We start from the raw sequence: 21,997 nt of genomic DNA, 5'->3' as shown, positions 1-21,997 counted from the left end.
AGTTTTGGCAGGGACTGCTCACAGCCTTTGTCGATCTCTGCAAAGCATTCAATTCAGTGATTCAGGATGCCTTCTGGAGGATTCTTGGTCATCGTGGGGTGCCAACAAAACGGATCAATCTGATTTCTGAACTATACTCTGGTTTTGAGTGCTGTGAGATGCGGTGATTCCACCCCCCACTTATTTCCAGTTGTTACTGGAGTTCGTCAGGGGTGTATTCTGGCCCCCACACTTTTCAGCGCTTGTAATGACTGGATTCTGGGGAGGATGTTAGACAGATCAAGCTGTGGTGCATTGTTTCGGAATATCAATATCTCTGACCTTGATTTTGCAGAAGAATCGGTCATCTTTGCATAGACTCCCATCCTTGTGGGGGCCCTCAAGGCGCTCAATGTGGAGACTGGGCCACTGGGATTACAGGTTTCTTGGGTCAAAACTAAGATCCAGGCTTTCAATGACATCTTGGATGCTGCCATCTTGTCTGTACCTGTTGGTGGTGAGAATATTGAGGACATGGAGAGATTCAGCTATCTTGGCAGTGATATGTCTCCGCTTGTTGTGAGCCAGAGGTCAATAGACATCTGGGTCGGGCTTGCGTACTCATGGAGTCACTGGATCACGGGGTGTTGCACTGTCGGTACCTATGCAGGAGGAAGAAAGTCCAAGTCTTTAAGTCTTTGGTGCTTCCAGTCTTGCTGTATGGATGTGAGACTTGGACTCTGACCAGCGATCTGAGACAGTCTTAACTCCTTCGGTACCAGTTCTCTTTGGAAAATACTTGGCTATAGCTGGTCAGACTTCATGTCCAACGAGCAGTTGTTGAGAGAGAATCATATGAGTTTTATTACCTCTATAGTCCATGAGCATCAGCTCTATGGACAGGTGGCTTGTTTTCCTGACGCTGATCCTGCTTACCAGATTCTTTCAGCGAGGGGAGCCTCATGAGTGGAGGAGGCCAATAAGCTGACCATGTGCCTCATGGTTGCAGCAGGATGATCAGCATCTCTGGGGATGCTGATCCCTCGGAGATGGGGATGGGCCAGCCATTTTCCTGACCTGACTTTTCCGGCAATGATTAGGAAATACATGCCTAATCAATGAACCCCTCCCTCAAGGAATTTTCATCATAATAGGAAGGACGAGGGAAAAACAAATATTTGAAAGTTCATTACCATGCTTGTGAAAGTTAGTTTTTCAACACAATCCTATAGATTTTGACCCAAGGAACATAAATCTGAAAGTGCCACAAAAGCCTGATCCCAGATAAGGTCAGTTTTAGTGACCTTGAAATGTTATTAGAGGTCAAATAGGGCAAAAAACTGATATCAATAACTGACACCATTATTGCCTTTGTATGACTTTCTAAGAAATCTCTCATCAAAGCAAAATACTTTCACTCCGGAGTCAAAGTGATGCAGTCAACCGTTTGACCCCTTGAGGTCTTTTGAACTCCATGCATTGCAAGCTTGGCCTGCATGCTATATAATATAGCAGCCACTCACTGGTGTAATCGGGTAAATCAACAGCGGGCGAGTGCACCACGTCACACTGCCTAGAGATGTCCTGATATGCTCGTTAAGGTGTCTTGAATCAACATCAACATGGCTGCACATCCTGTACATATGCTCACGCAATAAGTCAGTGGAATAAAAGTTTATACCGGAAAGTAAACATCATCAACACCAGCTAAAGCTGTCATCCAACGCACCAATTATTGACAACAGATAGGTATTTTTTTTTCAAACAGGTTAAGCAACGCAAAACAGCAACCAAGAAAAAAAAATCTCACTTCAAAGATCAGACGTTGTTGTGTGGTCAACTGTTTGTATCATTGCACACACGTAAGGGAAATGTCGGCTTATTCTTCGAACACAAGTCTGCAATCCCTCCCTCTACCATGAAGACGACAAATGACAAGGCTGTACTTTACCACTGCATCGTCGAAGCAGATTCCGCAGAAGGACCTGATGCCTTCGAGGAAACTGAGCTCCCCCTCACCCCCCTCCCCCCAAGGCTACAATGCCGTAATCATCGATGGTGGGGCCCTCATCGACAAAATGCCACCAAAGCCATTATCAGGTCAAGTCAGGTATGAAAGCATGCTCCAGAGCAGCGCGTCGCTGCTCCACCAAAGCCATCATGCTCGACGTTTAATGATAATGCGGTTACTGTCTTCTGCCCTCCCCTCCACATTAAACTTAAATCTTGTGATCACCATGATGTAATATGGGGCAGATACTTTCCCAAAAATTATCAAAGGTAGCACACGTCACAAGAGAGCAGACAGAACTGGTTGTGGGACATGTCAATGCGTCGCCAGTAATGCAAAGATTCCTCAAGGCCAGAAAACCTGGGAAAAGTTTTTGGCAGATTCTTCAAACAAGGAAGAACTGTTTGAGTTTCTGTTCAGCAAGGCAATGAAAAACCCATACAGTCCTGATGGCAAGAATATATATTTGACCTCTGGTGCCATGGTCGTGCATGTCAGGCCTGGTGACTTAATGATGGAACCTTCAAACCACAAGGAAGCAGACACCAGAATAGTGGTACACATAATCGACACACTACCAAACACCAATTCCTTTCTCATCAGGGCCGGCGACACTGCTGTATTCATAATCATCCGAGGTCAGTTCTCTCGTTTCCGCTCCATCAATCCAAACCTTGACTTGTGGATTGCAGTCAGCAGCGGAAAGCATCGGCAAATGCTTCACATCAATCGACTCCATCAGAGCATTGACCCAGAATGCTATCTTGCATTACCAATATTCCATGCCATGTCAGGTTGTGATACCACAAAATGGACTGAAGAACAAGGGCAAATGTATTTGGTGGAGCACCTTGAACAAACACCCCAAAGTTACAGAAAAACCCGTGAAGATCTCACAGCACCCCTTCCAGGCTTTGACAGGCGATGACTTTGCTGCCGTTGAAGATTTTGTGTCGACTCTATGACCAAACCGACTACGTCTGAGGGCAACGTTTTGAGAATGAACATGTTGTCAAATAAGCCAAGATGTCTAGTGGATTCCGTCAACACAGGACGCACTAATGCTTCACCTTATATGAGCTGTGTACCAGGCATCAATCTGGTATACATGTCATCAGCCAAAACTCCCTGAAGAGGACCCATGTTCCTTCAGCTGGCAAGAATCTGACAACAACCCAATGCCATATGGACTTTGCGCGGCACTGCCACTCAAGCGTTCATGCTGACAGTAAAATGCAGTTGCCACAAACATTGCACTGGCTCCTGCTCTTGCAAAAAAGAACATCTTGAATACACACAACTGTTTAAATCTTCATACTTCAAGAGATCGTGAGATCACAGAGTTAACCACCAGTAAGTAGTTCATCTTGAGGAGTGCTTTCATTTGACACCATAAACGACCATCCTAACACCACTGCATGATATTCCTGGACTTTTGACCTTGCATGACCTTTATTGACCTCCAGGGTCAAGTGGTTGACCGCATCACTTTATACTCTAGAGTGAAAGTGTTTTGTTTTGAGGAGAGCTTTAATTTGACACCACACATGATCATCGTAATATCATCCTTTTGATGTCTGTTTTTTTTTTTTTTTAAATCAAAATGACCTTTATTGACTTCAAGAGGTCACATTGTTGACCCTATCAATTTACATTCCTGAATAAAAGTTGTTTTTTTTATGAGAGCTTTCATTTGACACCAATATTACCTTTGTATGACAATCCGTTATCGATATAGGATTTTTTTTTTGGCCTTTCAAGGTCACCACAACTGACCTTATCCAGGATCAGATTTTCGTGGCACCTTCGGATTCATGTTCCTTGGGTTGAAATCTATAGGATCATATTGAAAAAGTAACTTTCACAAACATGGTAATGAACTCTGGTTGTTTCGACTCCACTACGATGCACGAATAGACTCCAAATGCATGTATACAGCAAGATAGAGCAAGAACCTTTTTTTTCGATTAGTATGTCTGCAAAGAATAATTGTACATTCACTGGTTGTTTACAATCGGGACTCACTGGATATTTAAATGGTACCTGGTTATTTCTGAATTATTTGATGTTAAATTTGATTTTTGAGAAAAAGAAATTCCAATCCAAACTCTTTTGCTTTGTCACAGAGGAAAGGTTTTGCATCATGAAGCAGCTCATCTATCATTCTGTCGAAGAAAGCAAGGAGTGAGTTGTTCCGTTTGCTTGTATTTTTGAACTCTCATCTTCTACAGTCGGTTTTGAATGGGTTTGCCTTTGTTCAAAGTCTACATGCAAATAAACCCTGCTTTTAATTTATGATCACACTTTTAATTTCCAAACCCTGAAAGGCATTTAGTCTTCACACATTCTAAGAAAATTCCCAGGCGATTAATACAAACAGTGAGGTTCACAAGCGAAAAGAACACACTGGGATGAATCCCAATTTGCACACTTCCTATTCCACAAAATGCATCTGTCGGTGGTCCACGCACCTTGTGGGTTTCCTTCCCTTCAGTGTACGTATGTTGTTCGTGGTGCCAAACCCAGCACGTTCTCTAATGACTGCAATCCAAGCTTTGAGCTTCACGAGTCTGAACGAATGTACCTGTCGGCTATCACTTGAATGGGTCTTTCTCAGTTGGTGTCTGTGACTTCTGAGGGATGTCACAGTGATCACATCAACAGAGTAACGTTTTTGAAACTTGTATGTCAAATAAACAGATACAAAGTCAAATGAGGAAGTTCACCATTACTTATAATGTCCAACTCTGATTCCCTTGTTGTGTTGTTTCCGCCCAGTGTCCCTGTTCTGCCGGCTCAACTCACGCATGTTCACCTCATCCACCAGGGCTGTTAGTAGGAGGGAAATGGAACTTTAAAACACCCCAAAATTTACATTGAAGTGAATGGGGAAAAAAACGTTTTGACCGACACTCAAAATCTCCAAAAAAAATCCTCCTATTTCTCCAATTTTCAACTAATCCTCAATAGACCAACTACTACTAATGGCATATTTTCATGAGTCATATAGAGTGAATGAATATCTGACTGTTCTATTTTAGGGATTAACTTGATTTTCTTGTGGCACTCATCACCATCAAGTATATTAACAAACAATATGTTGGAACTTTGTTCTTGGTTTAAGTGTCATTGTTGAGCAGAGATGACATGACATACCTCTCTTGATGCTCTTTTCTGAGCATATCATTTTGAGATTGTAGTAAATTATTCTTCCATCGATTTCTTGGCAACCATCAAAGTTTTCTGTCCATTCAAGGATTTTTATTTTCTTTACATCCTCTCACTTATTTGTATTTAATATTATCCATTTATTTGTTTTATCTACTTTTGTTTTAGTTATTTCTTCAATAAGGCTAATTTGATATTCCTCACATTCATTATGTTTTCCATTTAAATACCAAGGCTGTGATTTTCTCCATTCTTTGGTTTGGTTATTGCTTGGTTCTATCATTTATATTCCAGTAAAAAAGGCAGCGGTAGCACGTTAAAATCCCCCCAACCCAATTTTTATTTATTTATTCTTATACTTTATTTAATGTCTAAACACTTATGCATATCTTAGCACATACTTATCCTTTAAACATCTATACATCCATAAGGGAGGCTGTCAATTCCATTTTCTAAAATAAACATCTTATCAAAAACTCTCAGTGCTTTCTTATTTACCTCCTCTGTATTCATTTTTCTATACCTTCTTTCTTTAAGGTTAAACAGTTGTAATAATGTTCAAAGTTTATTGCTTCTTCGATTACATTTTTCTTTACCCCCTTTAACTTTTTATCACTCTTTTCAATATTATTATCAACATATTTATAAGCATAAGCCTTTGCTCTCAATCCCACAAATTCACTCATTATCTTTCCACCCAATTCATCTTCAAACTTTCCAATAACCTTTTTATTCTTTGTACAGAATAGTTTGTTTCATGATGTATAATTGCTTATATCATAAATATCAACATCCTGAGACATATCCTGATAAATATCTTCTATATTGAATTTCAAAACTTAACTATATAAAGCAGATTAAATCCATCCACATATTTCTTCTTTAAGTTGTTGTAGAAGTCGTCATACATTAACAACTTTGACAAGTCAAGAATTGATGTTCCTATATAGATAAGTTTCTCCATTTAAATACTTTCTTTTTTCATATGAATAGCACAAAAATTCTCTGAAAACACCTCCGCTCTTTGAAAACTTGAACTATTAATTAATTTAGATGCTTGTTTCAAAGATGTAGCAAGTCTTGTGTTTTGTCCATTCCTTACATTTTCCATAGTCTTTCCAAATACAGCATTATTCACGAATTTATAAAAGTCCTTCTCAAAATCTGTTTTGACTTCTATTCTCCTTTTCGGATTAAAATCAATGTCGGTCTTCAACTAATGACTTTGTCTAAATAAATTCTATGAATTTTCTTTACTCTCAACCCAGAAGATAAATATTGTCTTAAATTCCTTTGATGTAAAACATGCTTCTCTTTATCATATTATGTAGTAAGAAATTTTTCTGTGGGTTTTCCTTTCATAAGAAATGATTGTTGATAACCACGAAGCCATTCCTTTCTCGGACTTTCATTATCAGGTGCATAGGGTATGTCTTTATGTTTTTTTGTGGATTATTTCCAGATATTTCAAATCGACCTCAAAATAATATCCAACCTGTGCTTTATCTAACACCTTTTGAAAACTTTTTCATAATCTTTCTATTTTAGCCTTTTGAGTTTTCCACAAGGTAAAGATTGAGACATAGCCCATCCATTCAAATTGTTACATTGTAATACATCAAGTAAGAATTATCTTTTGCAGCATCATATTTGGGAAGATATTTGTTGTTTGCTTCAGCAAATCTCTTTGAACAGGCTTGTGATATTCCACCTCTTTTTGCCTCCTCTATCATCAAAAGCATATCTATATCACCAATTAAATCCAATGGTTGTTTTGTCATTTTTAACGTAGCACTCCAGGTCAATCCTTGGGCTGTGTAATAGTGAGTGGGGTCTAATCCATAGGAATTTTTATTATGACATACTGTTCTAAAAGTCTTAAATACATCAGCCAATAAAATAACATCAGTTTTAAGATACAAATCGTGATATTCCCCAAGGTTCTTCATGATTATACTTCTTCGAAACATTTTGTGCTTGAGTATATTCTTTATCAGTTATACGGCTTTTATTTAAATCGTTATAGAAGTTTTCTTTAGAGGGAAGTTGTGTTTCTTTAAACCCCTCAAACATGTTCATATAATCATAAGGATATATTCCCTTTTGTGATTGGAGTTCAATCTCTTCTTGATTTAAGAAATGTGATTTGAGAATTGGAATGTTTTTAATATTTGAAACCAAGTCAGATAATGGACTTGACATAAACTTCATTGTGTCAAGAAATCTAATATGAGTTATGGGAGATGTGTAAATTGCTTTTGTGAATGAGATGTAATTGTTGTTGGTGTGAGGAATGGCTGAAATATCTCCACTGGTTTTACTCAGTTCATTAATAGATATGTGTCATAGTGAGCATTGTTGTGAAGAAAGACAGGAATGAAAGAGGGATGTTTAATATTGAGATTACAACTTTGATGAACCGGACCTCTATATTTACCAGTGACATGACAATGGTCTTTTACCTTTGGACCTTCACTAATTTCCTCCTCACAAGTATGGCAGATATTGTTTTTCCTAAATTTCCTTTTCTCTTCTTTTGTTAAGGACAATTGTTTATAGGTTTTTCCCATGATCTTGGTTAATCGAACACAGTCTTTTTCCAGTCGTTTTACAAACTCTTGGGAGGCATCTCCTCCTCTGTAAAGTTCTAACTTGTATTCATCACCAACAGATGATTTGATATAATAACAGAAACCACAAAAATATGTTTTTGATATTTATTTGTGTATGGTTGATTTAGATTTGGAGAAACAGTAGCTATCTTTTCAAGGATACTTTCAAAATCAGTGTATATCACAAATGGATGTTTTATCGATTTGTTGAAAACTGAATATGTTTGAACCTAAATTTGCTATATTAATTACGGTTGCTTTATGATTGCTGCAACATTCCAAATGTTGATATAATCATTCTTTTGTATGAAAGGAGTTGAGACATCTCTTACAAGGACACTGTATGTTTTACATTTTCTATTGCATCGTTGTGATTTGGTTAATCTTGAAAAATTTTTGATGGAAGCATGATGTGATTTTTCTTTCAAAGCAAATTTGAGAAGGTCAAGGTGTGTTTCATCATTTTTACCATCGCTGAAGAAGAGGGTATTGAATTTGGGTCCGTTTGTTTGTCTGTTTGTTTGTTACTTGCAAATTCAAAGATTTTCCAGGTATATTGGTTAGTCGATTTTGTTATTCTGTCTGTCTGTCTGTTTGTCTATCTGTTGGTCGCCTACAGGTCGCAATTTTAAACCGATCTTCACGAAACTTCACCATATGGTCGAGTTTGACATAAGGAATAAGACTATTGTTTTTGAGGTCAAAATGTCAAAAGGTCAACATAGGCCAAAGGTCAACAACTTCGGTGAGATTTCTAAAATCCTCAATTTTCATCCGATTGACTTGAAATTTGAAGAGCATTTATAGTTCAGGTCAATGATTTAAACCCGTCAATTAGTTTGGCGGTAAACATAAACCAAAAGTTCAACATAGGCCGAATTTCTAAAATTGTCAATTTTCATCCGATTGATTTGAATTTGAAGAGGAGTTGCATATTTGGTCATTTAATTCAACCAGCAATTATTTTTGAGGTCAAATTTGTTTTTTGAATTTTGCAAGTATCATGCTCTGCACGACATTTTCTTCTTGTTTGTTTGCTTGTCTGCTTGTCTGTTTGTCTGTTTGTCTATTTGTTTGTTCACCCAGAACCTTTGTGTTTTTCTCTGCAACTGCTTGTCGGATTGAGATGAAATTTTCACCATTGGTGCGATAACTAAGGTAGAATGTTTTAATGATAATTATGATGTCTTAGGTCACGTGGTGTGGCAATTATGTCATGGCATATTGGAAAAACAGAAAAACTTTGGATCTCTGTATTTCTGAAACCGCACCAAGGAAAAAATTGAAACTTGGCACATATCAAGTACTCCTCATGGGAAATGAGAGTGCTTTTATTTATGTCATAGGTGCCCTCTTTATGACCTCATAATTGCACATGTAGAACACTACATCCGATCAGTATGAACAATTTTGAGGGTCATCTTGGGATAAAATGTTCCACAGATAAAAAAAAAAATTCATGACATCATCAGTCATGCGTGACTGGCGTGACATCATCATTACTACATAAATAGCAAAAATGGATGAAGATATTAAAACTTATGAACAAACAAAATATGAATTTCATTCCATCACTTCAGAAAAGAATTGCTTGATAGAAGATATTTAAAAATATGTGAGATGTAAAAGTGAAGAAACACAATTATAACAAGAAAAAGAACAGAGATTGCAAACTCTTGCCAGGACTTCTTTTGAGTGGTGTATTTTATAGGTTTTAGGGTAAATTCAATATGGCTGCCACACCACGTGACCGATGATGTCATAATTATAATTATAACGTTCTACATGAGTAGTCACACCAATGGTGAAAATTTTGTCTCAATCCGACAAGCGGTTGCGGAGAAAAACACGAAGTTCTATGCGGACAAACAAACAAACAAACAAACAAACAAACAAACAAACGAACAAACAGACAGACAGACAAACAAACCCAAATGCAATACCCTCTCCGAATCCTTCGGTGAGGGTAATAATTATTGGATAAGAACGATAGTTATTATAATAATTTTAACTCAACAATTTCCTCTTGTGGGAAAGCTTCTTTGTTTTCTCCAAAAACATCATTTAATTATCCTCTTTCATTATGAATAATCAAAACAAAAGATTATTCTTTTCTTCAAACAATATATCCAAAACTAGAGAAGGCAATGAAACTAGTTCAAATGGCAAGATCAAAAATCCTTATGAATGAAGTATTGGAAAGAGAAGATAAAACTGTTGGGAATAATCAAGATGGAATTTGTATTTACATTCATAATCTAAAAAGATGTAGAATATTGAGTTTGTAATCCTGAAAGAAATTCGTATAAAGGTAATCTTAATGAAATTCAGATCGAATAATTGAATGATGTTAATGTTAATGTATCAGGAGAAATGGTTTTTCATTCAATTGTCGTCAAAACTCATTTAACTCATTTAACTCGTAACTCATTTAACAACCATAAAAATTTACCAAATTCATTAAGATGTCCAATAGTTGGTTCAAGCAGATGTGGGAAAACATGTCTTCTTTTAAAGATGCTCCTTCCTCCTAACTTTTTAGTTCATGATAATTTAATCTTTTTCACAAAGTCAAACTTTCAACATGAGTTTCAAATACCCACAAGGTTTTAATGTGTGTCTTCAAAAAGAAGACATAATTGGTTTATTTAAACTTCAAAACAGACTAAATGATTACAGCATTGAAGATGTAATACGCCTATTTTGTGATACACAGAAATGTAAAAATAAATCAAACCCATAACTTGTATTCTCAGTGATAATACAGTTGATATACAGTACCTTCACCTCAAGATTTGGATTCATCAAAAGAGAACCTCGTCATCTTTGATGAATGTGTTAATGAGAGAAACCAAACGGTTACGGATAGCTACTACACAAGAGGGAGACATTCTTCTTGTAATTGTATTTATCTTAGTCAATCATTCTTTCAAGTCCCTCATCACTCAATAAGAAACAATGTTGAAAATTTTGTCTCAATCTGACAATTGGTTGCGGAGAAAAATACAAAAGTTATATGTGGACAAACAAACAAACAAACAAGAAGAAGACGATGTGCAGAGCATGATATTGCAAAATCCCAAAAACAAATTTGACCTCAAAATAGTTGATGGTTGAATTCAATGACCAAATATGCAACTCCTCTTCATATCTCAAGTGAATCAGATGAAAATTGACAATTTTAGAAATTCGGCCTATGTTGACCTTTTGGCTTATGTGGACCTCCAAAAGAATTGGTGGTTGAATTCAATGACCCGAAATATAAATCCTCTTCAAATTTCAAGTCAATCGGATGAAAATTGAAGATTTTAGAAATACCACCGTAGTTGTTGACTTTGAGCCTATGTTGACCTTTTGGTTCATGTTGATCTCAATAATAATTGGCTCAGTGAATTCAGTGTCATGAACTATATACCCTCTTCAAATTTCAAGTCAATCGGATGAAAATTGAGGAATTTAGAAATCACACTGAAATTGTTGACCGTTGGCCTATGTTGACCTCTTGACCTCAAAAACAATAGGCTTCTTCCTTATGACAAGCTCTACCATGTGGTGAATTTTCTTGAAGATCGGTTTAAAATTGTGACCTATAGGCGACAAGCCGACCCAAATGCAACAGCCTCTCCTTCGGCAAGGGTAACAAGATACATTTTTCAAACCACTTTTAAAAATGTCCTCGCAAAAAATGATGGATATTTCTACAATTCCTGTGATAGAATATACTCCTAAAAAACTTCAGATGTTAGATGACAGAGCGAGATCTCGGAGATGTGGAAGAATTAGAATATGATGATGAAGGATTATTCCAACCACTGGGAAAGGTAAATCAACCTCCTGGTTATATTGTGAAGGCTCTTCAAAACAATGAATATTCAACGGGTTCAAAAGCCATAGCGGGTCTTAAACCAACAGAAGAAAAAGTGGTGTTCTCTCTTGCTGGTGAAAAGTTATTGATATTTAATGATGGATTGATATTCTTAGGTTCTACCTGACCAAATTTTAAATTAACTCCAAGATCAGTGTTTCTTCTTACCAAGGATGGAAAACAAGCAACAAGTATGAGGATTGATGCAAATTATTTTGATAAACCGTTGAATATAAAAAAGACGATGATAGAGAATATATTGATTTACTAAACTCATTTGATTATGGGGTTTATGTGGCTGGGAAAACTGATAAGAAGAATGAGGAGGAGAAACATTATTCAGGCTTTAAGTCGGCTTGATTCAGGTGTTAGTTTTCTTCCAAATGACCCATCACAATTAGTTAATAGATTGTTATTGCTGTTAGGTAGTAAGAAGGCTGGAAACAACAATTGTTTTAATGAAGCATCAGCCATTTTAGACAAGCTGATTTATTTGTCAAATTCCAGTAATTAGACAATATTTGTCAAATTCCGGTAATTAGACAATATTTGTAAAATTCCGGTAGTTAGACAATATTTGTCAAATTCCGGCAAATAGACAATATTTGTCTAATTCTGGTAAATAGACAATGTTGGTCAAATTCCCGTAAATAGACAATGTTGGTCAAATTCCGGTAAAAATACAATATTCGTCAAATTCCCGTAAATAGACAATGTTAGGCAAATTCTGTTGAATAGACAATGTTGATCAAATCCCGGTAAATAGACAATGTTGGTCAAATTCCGGTAAATAGACAATATTGGTCAAATTCTCATAAATAAACAATATTGGTCAAATTCCCGTAGATAGACAATGTTGGTCAAATAAATTCCGGCAAATAGACAATATTTGTCAAATTCTGGTAAATAGACGATATTGGTCAAATTCTGGTAAATAGACAATGTTGGTCACATTCAGGTAAATAGACAATGTTGGTCACATTCAGGTAAATGGACAATGTTGGTCAAATTCCGGTAAATAGAAAATATTGGTCAAATTCCGGTAAATAGACAATATTGGTCAAATTCTCGTAAATAGACAATATTGGTCAAATTCCTGTAGATAGACAATGTTGGTCAAATAAATTCCGGCAAATAGACAATATTTGTCAAATTCTGGTAAATAGACGATATTGGTCAAATTCCAGTAAATAGACAATGTTGGTCAAATTCAGGTAAATGGACAATGTTGGTCAAATTCCAGTAATTAGACAATGTTTGTTAAATTCCAGTAAACAGACAATGTTGGTCAAATTCCGGTAAATCGACAATGTTGGTCATCAGTGTACTTTGCAATGGAACCTTCATACTGAATTCAAATTTTAACCATCGTTATAAATCTATGTTTTTGTGGCTTAAATGTTCAGAAATTGGGGCTTGGGGAACGACCCAAATGAGGATAAGTAATTGTTGTGCAGTTGTAATCCAACCCAGATCGAATTTTTATTGAATAGTAATCTTGTAACTTTAATAGTTTAATCAGTACCTATATAGTATTATTTCTGCATCATCTGAGACAGGTTGGGTTTTGGGAAAATATAACTTCTGGAGCCATTTTGGTGGAAAAGACCCAGTTTGAGGGTTCTGAATCTGAATTTGGTGTCTGTCAAGCTGGATGTCAGTTCCATTATAATAATCAAAGTGTCACAATAAACATATATTGAAGTTGAAACTTTGGATTGGAAACCTTCAATTTGACAAGTCGAGAGCCATCATAACGTCTGTTTAAGTTCACCAAAGAGTTCCTTTAAGAAATACAAACACTGAACAAGGAGTTTTTGGGGAATAAATTTTTTTATATTAGTTTTGTGCTATTATTCACCAAGCCTAAGAATGTGTAATTATGACTGGCCAGAGGAAAGGGGCACCATGGCATCACATACACCTCCATCACATACACTGAGTCTATGAACCCTTTCAGATAATCTAAAATCACATTTAACATGAGAAACATGACAAATGTACAATTTAAGCCTGGACAACACCTTAATTCCCAATGGCTCTACAACATCAGGATGGAAGCGAGACAGGTGACAGAAAAACAACTTGCTGCCAACTTGGTTGTTCCTTTTGTTCTCTGAGGAAATGTCTCCTTTCTTGTAAAACATTGCACAAACGACCAAGCAACAAAACATGAACGTGGCTTATTACCTGCTCGAGAGAACGTCAGAACAGCTAAACACATTTCTTGAACAGACGCTTATGCCATGTGAGGAACGAAAGGTCATGTTATGTGAGCGCATACACCAAAACATCCAGACATTTTCCTCTCTGCTTGATTCAGCAAGAAAAAGCTCGATGAGAGAAGACTGAATGTTGAAATCAGACATCAGTTTAGAAAAGGCTCATCATCGATCCAAAATGGAATCCTTTTTTGTGATATCTTGCCAGTTTCAATTGCAATGGTGGAAATGAAAGGGAATTTTCACATGTGACCAAAAGGAATTCTGTCCCAAGTTCTGGCAGCAGTCATTTCATGCACAACGATTCTTACAGATACCGAGCTTGGCGATAATGCTGCACTCATGATTCATTGATGGACACGTTTTGGAGAAACCCATTGGGAAACCATGCGGAGATCCTAGACTTGGAGATCTCTTTGATGTTTATGTTGTTCTCAAAAAAAATTGAGTCTTGTTTAACCATATAAATGTTGTATTTGACAGGTAGTGTACAGTCTCAGTAAAAATATGAACAAGGAAGATGTGTAGCCACGACCTGCAACCCTAACAGCTATATAATGATAACTCGCAAATATCACTTGTCGCTTTGCAATAGGGATATTAAGGGGGGTGGGGAGAAGGAGGTGAGAGAGGGGTGTGTGTGTGTGTGTGTGTGTGTGTGTGTGTGTGTGTGTGTGTGTGTGTGTGTGTGTGTGTGTGTGTGTGTGTGTGTGTGTGTGTGTGGGAGAGGGAAAGGGGTGGGAGTGATAGAGGGGGTGGGTGAGATAGAGGGGGTGGGAGAGATAGAGGGGTGGGGGAGATGGAGGGGGTGGAGGAGATGGAGGAGGTGGGGGAGGTAGAGGGGGTGGGAGAGATAGAGGGGGGTGGGAGTGAGATAGGGGGTGGGAGAGAGAAAAAGAGAGGGGAGGGGTAGCAAGTCACAAGTTGGTGTTTGCAGTTTCACGATGTGTGCCCATTCACAAACCTTCCTTTCTGATGAAAACTTGACCACACCTGTGATCTACCAAAGTTTGTTCACGTCATTAAAAAAAATCAGGGTCTGAAGGGATCTACAGGGGGTGGCAGAGTTGCTCCCCAAAAATTGGTGTTTCCTTTCTTCTCAGAAACAACACACACAAAAAAATTTGTTTGTTTGTTTGTTTGCATCACAAACCTTCCTGAGAGTTCCCTGAATCCACCATCGTTGGTTTCATTGAAATCCATTAATTCATTCTCAAATTATAGCACGACAAATAAACAACCAGCGGACACAGCTCCTTCTATACTAATAAATGTCAGTGTGTCAGTCAATCAATCAAACAGTGAGTCAATGTGTGTGTGTGTGTGTGTGTGTGTGTGTGTGTGTGTGTCTCCTCCCTAACTCCAAAACCATGAAACCCAGCAGCCTGAAACTTTGCATGCATACTAAGAAAATGCCAAGGAAGTGTATGAGTGAAAATTGCGTGTTCGATAAAACTTGACCTTTAGTTTCATCGAATTACCTGGGTTAATTAAAACACCTCTTTTGAAGACCCTTTATCAGGAACATCATCGGATACCTCACTCTCCCTCGCTGGTGTCTAAAGGCACATTCTCGTTTCCTTGCTGGGGTCTTAATTCACCTTTTTGTTCAGCCTGCTCAACAATGCCTTGAGTTGGAACAGGCCACAATAGTTTATGAATGATAAAGTTTTTTTTTCACTTTCTAAACTTGTATCATCGAATGCGTATGAATCGCTAGATACATTGCAATGCTTATAAACACCTGGAGATGCCAACATCCGTGGCTTTATTTCATTTCCACGCATGCCATAACCTCGAGAATCTCTTAAACTAAGCCGAATTACAAAATTTAAGTTCCAGAATTAACTTAACAGCAGCAGTTCCAATTGCTAAAAAAAAAAGTGGTCATTTGTCACATATTTGGCATTTTGGCATCAACAGGAGGTGTTTAATAATATGACGGATTGCCGATCGCTGATCGTTTGCCAAGCCAGCCATTCCTTGTCAACCGTTTCATTGGCGTGCTCCCTTGAGTGCTTAAGCCACTTGGTGAGTGCTCTACAATATTCACACTGTCACTGAGTACTGCATATCGATTGACTTGAACGAAGTTCAAGGGCTACTTGCCTGCATTTGGCCCCGCTTTGTCATGTGGTGCATCGGGCGTTGGCTGGCTCATTGAAAATGTGCAATTTTATGTTACACCACGTTTCCCCTTTTTGTACGATCTTCTTTTATTATACTACCTGTCACTTTGGCAGATATACATGCATATATAAAATTTAACACTTCGTTTATAAAAGTTTCTTCAACCATTTAATTGGAGTGCTTGGTTAAAACACTTGGCACGCACTCAAAGCTTTGATGGCGATACGACGGTTCGATACCAGAGTTAAGAACGCAAAATATAGAAGATGATTACAATGAGTAAAAATCTTCAATTGTTAACAAATCAATCAATCGCCACATCACGGTAGGATAGCCGACGGGTACGCATGCTTGCTCTAAGCTGTCGAACCTGGGTTTGAATCCCGACCCAGCTACAAATTGTCATCCTGATGTTTCACGGGCAGGGTGATTCATCAATGTGTGTGCCATTAAACTGGATGTCACATATTCTGGAATCCCCCTCTCCTCTCCCCCTCTCTCCACCCTCTTCCTCTCTCACCCTTCTGCCTCTCCCACCCCTCTGCCTTTCTCACCCCTATCCCACCCCTCTCTATCTCCCATGCCTATCCCTCTCTCTACCTCTCTCTAACCTGTGGACCACCCATTGTGGAAACCTTTCTAGCGTTCCACGAATCGACTGGATGTGACACTCATGACTCGTTAAGTTTTCTTTACATTTACTCATCGCGGGAATCAGGTCATGATGAGGAAGAAACTCGTGTGAATATCATTGGCCATTCCTTGAGAGCCAATGAGTGTTGGGAATGCAGCGGTCCCTGAGCTCGTCTCAGGACACGTTTTATCTCAGCGAGGTATCCTTACTGTACAGGACGTTTTAATTTATTCGGGAGTCACACAGCACATCAATATTCAATAGTGAATTTTATTCCACACCACCACGACCATTGAGTGAAGTGGATTTCGTTTGCTTGGCTGAGCAACCACGACAACTACGAACGAGCACTTTCTTCTTTTACATTCAACGCCATCTTGAGGCCTCGGCGTCTCGACGGCAAAGGAATCCATCCTTCTTCGGAAACTATGGAGAAATGACGGGAAGGATTTTCTTTAATCAGCCAGACTACGTTTGAAGCACATCATTGCATTTCAATTGTGAGTGAGTTTTCTTTTTGTCCTGGTTTATCCACCATTTCATAACCAGCACCCCAAAAGGGAACATCACCGCAACAATCACTCACTGTACCTCGTACATCTCACTGTCAGGGAATAGAAAGCCAACTTCACAGAAGATCTTCCAAAAATAAAATAAAATGTTCCTGCAAAATCTCAGAAAAAGTCATCTGTCAGAAGAAGCAACCAAAGACGCAGAGCTGTTCGTTTAAGATTAAACAATATCCAAAATGTCGTCACAGTTGACATGGCTTGACCAATAGAATTCATCAAACCTCATATACCTGAGTCCCTTCCACCTAAAGTGGTTGTTTTCCACCTAAACCGAAAGTGGTTGTTCGTCACTCCATATGCTTTTCCCCCAAAAATGCTGCAGTGTGGAGACAAACTCACTTCAACTACCCAACTCTACCTCTTGCAGAATCCATGGGCTGTACATACGAGAAGGACGTGCTACTGCCAGTACTCATGTCTTTGCCACCTGCCCCTGAGTCCTGTTTTAAAAGTACATGGTTGGAGTTTCAAAACTGGATGAAGTGGTTTGCATTTCGAATGCAAGAAGTCCAATACACCTGAATTCCATGCACCAAGAAGTCCAATGCACCTGAGTTCCATGCACCAAGAAGTCCAATACACCTGAGTTCCATGCACCAAGAAGTCCAATACACCTGAGTTCCATGCACCAAGAAGTCCAACACACCTAAGTTCCATGCACCAAGAAGTCCAATACACCTGAGTTCCATGCACTAAGAAGTCCAATACACCTGAGTTCCATGCACCAAGAAGTCCAACACACCTGAGTTCCATGCACCAAGAAGTCCAATACACCTGAGTTCCATGCACCAAGAAGTCCAATACACCTGAGTTCCATGCACTAAGAAGTCCAATACACCTGAGTTCCATGCACCAAGAAGTCCAACACACCTAAGTTCCATGCACCAAGAAGTCCAATACACCTGAGTTCCATGCACTAAGAAGTCCAATACACCTGAGTTCCATGCACCAAGAAGTCCAACACACCTAAATTCCATGCACCAAGAAGTCCAACACACCTGAGTTCCATGCACCATGAAGTCCAATACACCTGAGTTCCATGCACCAAGAAGTCCAATACACCTGAGTTCCATGCACCAAGAAGTCCAATACACCTGAGTTCCATGCACCCTGAAGACCAATACACCTGAGTTCCATGTTCAATACATCCATTGTGCCATGCATGGCAGCCTGCAATGATAGAGGGGTGTTAATTTCACCTGGCATAATAATTAAGAGTGAATATATGGTTGGAGTACCTCTGAAAGACGTGTATTAGCAACAAAGTTGATGAACGTGTCACGAGGGATTAATGCCTCGGTGTCCGACAAGAAGGATAGCTCGCAGATAGCGCACCTGTGCTGCTTATTCTGGATCTGATTCTCGACTCGATTATAAACTATGCGATTGCTGTCTCACGAGCAGGACGTTAAATCGATGGATGGAATGAACAAGACGTTGATGGAGGTATGCTGATCGCCCTGACAAGCAAGGACAAGCTGACACTTCAAGGGTGGTAATTCTTCATCAGAGAAATATACTATAAAGGGCAAAAAAGGTTTTCCTTTTTTTTGCTTCGATGAGGGGTTAATGCCTGAAACATCAGCTTCTCCCCCCTTCCCACGATGGTTAGCATACCGCGATCAATGTCCTCTTCATTCAGTTCATTGTTCTACCTGTCTGCAGACACCAGCCTTCACCAGCAAGACATTCATTCTCCATTAAGTGGATCAATTTGTCTCCCACGGATGGTCATTAAATTGGAACCCACTCATATCATACGTCGGTGTACATTCAAGACCCCACAGCGTGTTTCACGATGAATACGTGATTTGGGGTTCAGGTAAAAAAAAAAACATGTTGGGGTTCAGGTAACTAGTGGAGACTGTGAATTGATATATGTATACAATGATGCTGCGCTTTATTGTCACACTGTGAGTTACCATGGAAACAAGCCCTTGACCACCACACAGTACCTGTACAAGTTAATAATCTTTAAGGGTCGTTTGGTCTCTCCGTTGACCTTGAATGATGTAATTTTAGAGTCATCATGCCTTTATAAGGGTAAGAATCATTTCTTCAAAGTGAACGTTCTTGATCTCTCTGAGTCTTCCTTGGAACTTCCGCTGCCCAGCTGTTATTTATATTTAATTTTTTTTAGCAATTTGGAGGTCATGGAGTTGAAACACAGCTTGGTAGCCAACAACTTAAGATTCAGCACGTTACAAGTTCTGTTAAAAACGCCTCTGATAACTCTTCCCCAAGTATACCTTTTTTAAAAAACACATTTCTCAGATTTCCAACCTGCACCCTCCTCCTGCCCCCCCCCATCTTGTGCAATATAATACAGAAAAGACCACCTCTGCCCCCCAACGACCCTGAAACCTGCCGTATCATTTATGCACGACTCCCCTTGTATATGATGGCCTGGTGGTTAGATGGTAACCACTGTGCTTGCGTTGCGATCAGCGATGTGGCTTGGAGTCTCGTGGCTGCTCGGCGGAAATGTCCGCACCTTGTGATGGATTCGTGACATGTTCAGGATTGGATCGTAGCCTTGGAAACACTTGCGATTTGTCATCAGCACCCTGATGCTCTTTCGAGGGTTCGGGCCTCCACGACCACCCAATGGATATAAATCTATTTTGTGTCATCACCGGTATATTATTTACTCAGTACAGGTTGTCCTGTTTGGAATGCCCAAATGAGAACATAGCACTTGATGATGTGGTTTAAATATCATACGCTATGTTGATCGTCTACTCATATGCCAGCAATTCATGTGAAGGTACACCGTCTAATTCTGTCTCAGTCGTGCTTGTGATGTATGTACGGGATCTACCATGAGCCGTTCATCAATGTCCATCGATCAATAATTAGAAATGATGTCCAAAGCGTTTGTGCCAAATTCTAAACTGTTCTTGTTTTGTTGTTTTGATTGCAGGTGTTGGTGTATCTGGATGCTCATTGTGAGGTTGGAATCAATTGGTACACACCTCTTGTCACACCTATAGCCAAAAACAGGTATGTGAGCAACTTTGTGTTTAGGGAGCAATCCTTCTTCATTTTTTCCCCTTTAACCTCCTCCCTCCCCCTATTCCTCCTGTCATCCCCTTCCTCCTACCCTCCATGCAAAGCAGAATTCCAACACTACACCTTCCTCAATAAGTGCTCTTTTTGTTTGTATGCAAAGTCTAGTCAAAGTCTAGAAGCAAGGCGATAATGACGTTTGGGGGGGCGGGGGGGGGGGTGAGACATGTGGATGCAACAAGTGGATGACGGAAGAGGGAAGGAAACAACCTACAAGTATATATGTAGAGATAAGGGCAGAAGAGGTGTGTGTGGTGGGGGGGGGATGGGCTTAATGAGGAAAGAAAAGATCAAGGGTAGGGATCGAGAAAGCCCACATCTTGTGGTGCACTGTCAACTTGAAGGACGAGGGATTGAACAGTCGGAGGAAGGAGGTTCCACAAGCAGGAGAAGAGAGGAACAGAGTAGATGATGTGAGATGTGAGGTCTATATTTTGGAGTTTCACAAGGGGGGGGGTAGGATGGGGGTGGTTTCTGGAAACATAACTTTTACTCATTTTTATAACCTTGGCAACCCCAGAGGTATTTTCATCAACTATCCACAGATGAGTCGAGGAAAGAATACTCCATGGTATAATTAAGGTATTCCAGATGATACTCAAAACCATTGTGCGTATTTAATTAATGTCATTGATATTTATCTTCGACTTCTAAGTTAATCACAGTCGGGATTTCATCGGTGCTAGGTGTCCACAAGTTATTTATTAATGCTAGGAATTGTATTAATAATGATAGTAGAGCAGTGCCATCCTGGAAAGAACAAAGTTATTTATTGATGTTTTTATAAAATGTCACTTTATTTTAGAAGCGTTTCCTTGGCAATGGATTAAACAATGTAACCTTAGATGAGTGCTCTTTTTAGCATATAGCCCAAGAAAATGTTTGGAGTTGTGAAGTGTGTGTACGTGTACGTGTACGTGTGCATTGCGAAATGAAAAGCATAAATTTGCGAAACATAGGGTTTGGAAGAGACCATTTGGAAGCGGAGATTTTTCCAGGATATGAGCATACATTAACCTACTACCCTACCATGAGATATTTAATATCCGCATCATAAGTACATACGTGACTGCTGGCTCGATGTCCGCTTCAGAAGAACGGCCTTCGAGAGGTGAGAACAGTGTCGTTCTGGGAGTTCATCAGACCAGCAGTTTTTGACTTCATCGTACAACTTCTCGATTGGACAACTTGCCGATTGAATTGAGACCGGACAGCTCGATGGCGAGCACACTGCCAACTGAACTATCCTTCCACCCTTTAAGTTGCAATGCTTTGCTGCAATGTTTCCATTTGGGATATTTATAGTCTGGAGATTGATTCTGTCAGATGCTCATCTGTCTTCGAGTACCCGAAAGGTAACCTACAGCTAGGTCTAGATAACTCTTTTTGTCGTTGGGAGCCAAACTGAGACTAGATAACTCCATGCTGAATGAATGGTTTTGATCTATCCTGCGATGCCATCGCTGCAGGGTCTTCACAGTATCACCCAGAAAACAACCAAATCCCGGCCCAAGGTCCGTAAAGTGGTTGGAGGACCTTGGGCAGACCCCAGGAGGAGGTGGGATCCCGACCACGGAAGCCCGCCCAGTTTCTGATTAGAGTCACACTTCGATCCACAGCAAATACTCAAATAAATACATTTTGTCATCCATTAACCAATAATTTATCCATTACTCAAATATTATTCCAAACATCTCCAGTATTACTCGTTTCAGTGTGAAAGTTTGTTCCATCT

General features: G+C 39.2%; 2 protein-coding genes across 2 annotated transcripts in view; both read left to right on the top strand.

Annotated features, from left to right (window-relative positions):
* Positions 1–14,385, top strand: part of LOC147009004 (uncharacterized) — a gene marked incomplete at its 5' end in the record, with an annotated part of 38,630 nt that extends 24,245 nt beyond the window's left edge. Inside the window, one exon of the mRNA XM_085864483.1 lies at positions 14,341–14,385. Within this exon, the coding sequence (XP_085720609.1) occupies positions 14,341–14,385 (45 nt within the window). The remainder of the gene's footprint in view (positions 1–14,340) is intronic.
* Positions 1–21,997, top strand: part of LOC147009002 (N-acetylgalactosaminyltransferase 7-like) — a 581,063-nt gene that overhangs the window by 378,173 nt on the left and 180,893 nt on the right. The window contains exon 5 of the mRNA XM_085864380.1: positions 20,117–20,196. Within this exon, the coding sequence (XP_085720506.1) occupies positions 20,117–20,196 (80 nt within the window). The remainder of the gene's footprint in view (positions 1–20,116; positions 20,197–21,997) is intronic.

This window comes from Eptatretus burgeri, chromosome 18 (assembly GCF_056783735.1).
Source record: "Eptatretus burgeri isolate ZD-2024b chromosome 18, Ebu_testis_v1, whole genome shotgun sequence".
Lineage (NCBI taxonomy): Eukaryota > Metazoa > Chordata > Myxini > Myxiniformes > Myxinidae > Eptatretus > Eptatretus burgeri.
Note: the sequence above shows the minus strand (reverse complement) of the source record. Positions and strands in the feature narration are given on the sequence as shown.